This window comes from Histoplasma capsulatum, genomic scaffold (genome assembly GCF_000149585.1).
Source record: "Histoplasma capsulatum NAm1 scaffold_6 genomic scaffold, whole genome shotgun sequence".
In the NCBI taxonomy this organism is placed as follows: domain Eukaryota; kingdom Fungi; phylum Ascomycota; class Eurotiomycetes; order Onygenales; family Ajellomycetaceae; genus Histoplasma; species Histoplasma mississippiense.
The window spans coordinates 1,656,756-1,659,033 of record NW_001813977.1 but is presented as its reverse complement, the minus strand read 5'-3'; the positions used below and the strand labels follow the sequence as shown (position 1 = coordinate 1,659,033).

Sequence of the window (2,278 nt, the reverse complement as noted above, 5' to 3'; positions counted from 1 at the left end):
CTGCCTGTGAATAGACAAAGCCAGCTTCTGCTCTGAACTGATTCTCTTCACTTGTGGCCTTTTTGATTTCCAAACTTTCCAATCCACTGCGCCCCCAAAGAGTTTGAATGTATCACTTTCAGTTGATCTTCTATCTGAATCATCCGCAAAAGAGGCACCACTTGCTACTTCTACTATATTCATCGATAGGGCATCGGTATCTGCTCCGCCATATTGGATAGCTAGATTCTTCGTATTTCGTAGATAGGCGATAACGCGATCAATCTCTGCGGAATGGCGTTCAGAAGGGCTGACAATAAAGGTAGCAAGCTTGCCAACTACGAAGGCGATATCTAGCCGAGTCATCACCGCAGCGTAGATACAGGATCCTATCCGACGTTGAAAATAGTGGGTATCTTCTGGCGAGGCAGTGCCTTGAGAGCGCAGTAATTGGGCGCCGGATAGGGGCGTAGATGCCTTGCAACTTTGATATTCAGTAATTTGGGGCAATATTCGGACATCGTCCAGTTCGGACAGGCGTAGCAAAAGTTGGTTTGGTTCGAAGCTAGAACCCTCAAGGGTCGTCATTCAGCTGCTTGGCTCTGTCTAGGAGATGCCTATCTAACAACAACGGCTGGAAAGAATGACCCATTGACCCATTGGACCCTGTGTTAGAGCTTTTGAACAGCCTTCCCAAAACTTGGTCTCTATCGAATCTTACTTTGGAGATTGAGAAAACGGTTCAAGGGTTCTTCCAAGATGCAAACAAGACAAACTAAATTCAACATAAAGCGGCAGCAGCTAACTGGATTTGGTATGTTTGCACTCTCCCAATTGCCAATGTGTCCTCATTAAAGATCGTTACATGGTGAACAGCTTCAACATCCCGCATATTTAGAACGCTGCTTATTATCCCGACAAGAGCATCTTGGGGCGTAGACTCCGGGTATTAACGTGTCCTTTCTCGTTCCCCCGGTTTGCATCCCTCCTTTGAATTTAACATTTCCACGGTACGTCTCCCCGCAAGCTCCTTCGTCTTGTTTCGGTATTCGCATACTCCGCAGATGTATTTCACAATTGTATAAGAGAGGTTATTATATTTCATTGTGTTCTGCTCTTTGGCTTATTTCCTCTCCGAAAGCAGAACCCACTTAATTGGTGTCAGCATAGGTAAGTATTTATCTGGAACTCAGAATTCAGCGAGCTTGCGCAAAGTTTCGTTTCAACTAGCTAACAAGTACTACAGCTATACACGACGACTCTCTCATAATGGCTCCTCCGGGACGACGACGACGTTCCCCAGGGCGATTCCTCTCATTATACTTTCTCTTCTCCCTCCTTGCGTTACTCCTTCTCGCAGCTCTTCCCGTCCAAGTTTCCGCGGCTGGCTCCGCAATCATAGGAATCGATCTTGGGACAGAATACATAAAGGCAGCTCTAGTAAAGCCAGGGGTACCCCTCGAAATCGTGTTAACTAAGGATTCCAAGAGAAAGGAAGTTGCCGCTGTGGCATTCAAGCCGGCTCGTGAACAGAATGCCGTTTTTCCTGAGCGATTTTATGGTGGTGATGCGCTCTCGCTTGCCTCTCGATTCCCCGACGATGTTTTCCCTAATCTGAAAGTTCTCCTGGGTATTCCGTTTAACGTTGGAATTCCGAGCTCCGATGGAAAAAATGAAAATGCAGTTAAGATATACAGGAGCCGGTATCCCGCCATTGATATTGGAGAGATTCCACACCGGGGTACTGTTGGGATTAAAAGCAATAAGCTGGGAGAAGATCGAGGTCGTGAACGTTTTATGGTGGAGGAGTTATTGGCAATGCAGTTGAGACAGGTTAAAGCTAACGCGGAGGCGATGGGTGACCGGAGGTCTCAAATCGAGGATGCAGTCATCACCTTCCCGCCATTCTATACTGCAGAGGAGAAACGGAGTGTTGAATTATCAGCGGAGTTGGCCGGGCTCAATGTTATCGCTCTGATCAGTGATGGCTTGGCTGTTGGCGTCAACTATGCTACGAGTCGAACTTTCCCCAGTGTATCGGAAGGAAACAAGCCAGAGTATCATGCTGTGTACGACATGGGTGCTGGTTGTACCTCTGCGACTGTTCTCCGGTTCCAGAGCCGGTCCGTCAAAGACGTTGGCCGATTTAACAAAACTGTTCAAGAAGTACAAGTTATAGGCAGTGGCTGGGATAAGACCTTGGGGGGGGGATGCGCTTAATCAACTGATTGTTGACGACATGATCGAGAAATTCCTTGCTACTGAAAAGCTGATGATGACTCCACACGGGAAAAACTTA

The 2,278-nt window shown here is 47.2% G+C and overlaps 2 protein-coding genes across 2 annotated transcripts in view; one reads left to right on the top strand and one right to left on the bottom strand.

Annotated features, from left to right (window-relative positions):
- HCAG_06818 (predicted protein) overlaps positions 1 to 871 on the bottom strand; it is a gene marked incomplete at both ends in the record, with an annotated part of 1,118 nt that extends 247 nt beyond the window's left edge. Inside the window, 2 exons of the mRNA XM_001539163.1 lie at positions 52 to 544; positions 786 to 871. Coding sequence (XP_001539213.1) covers positions 52 to 544; positions 786 to 871 — 579 coding nt within the window. The remainder of the gene's footprint in view (positions 1 to 51; positions 545 to 785) is intronic.
- A 377-nt stretch (positions 872 to 1,248) lies between these two features.
- Positions 1,249 to 2,278, top strand: part of HCAG_06817 (predicted protein) — a gene marked incomplete at both ends in the record, with an annotated part of 3,029 nt that continues 1,999 nt past the window's right edge. The window contains one exon of the mRNA XM_001539162.1: positions 1,249 to 2,145. Within this exon, the coding sequence (XP_001539212.1) occupies positions 1,249 to 2,145 (897 nt within the window). The remainder of the gene's footprint in view (positions 2,146 to 2,278) is intronic.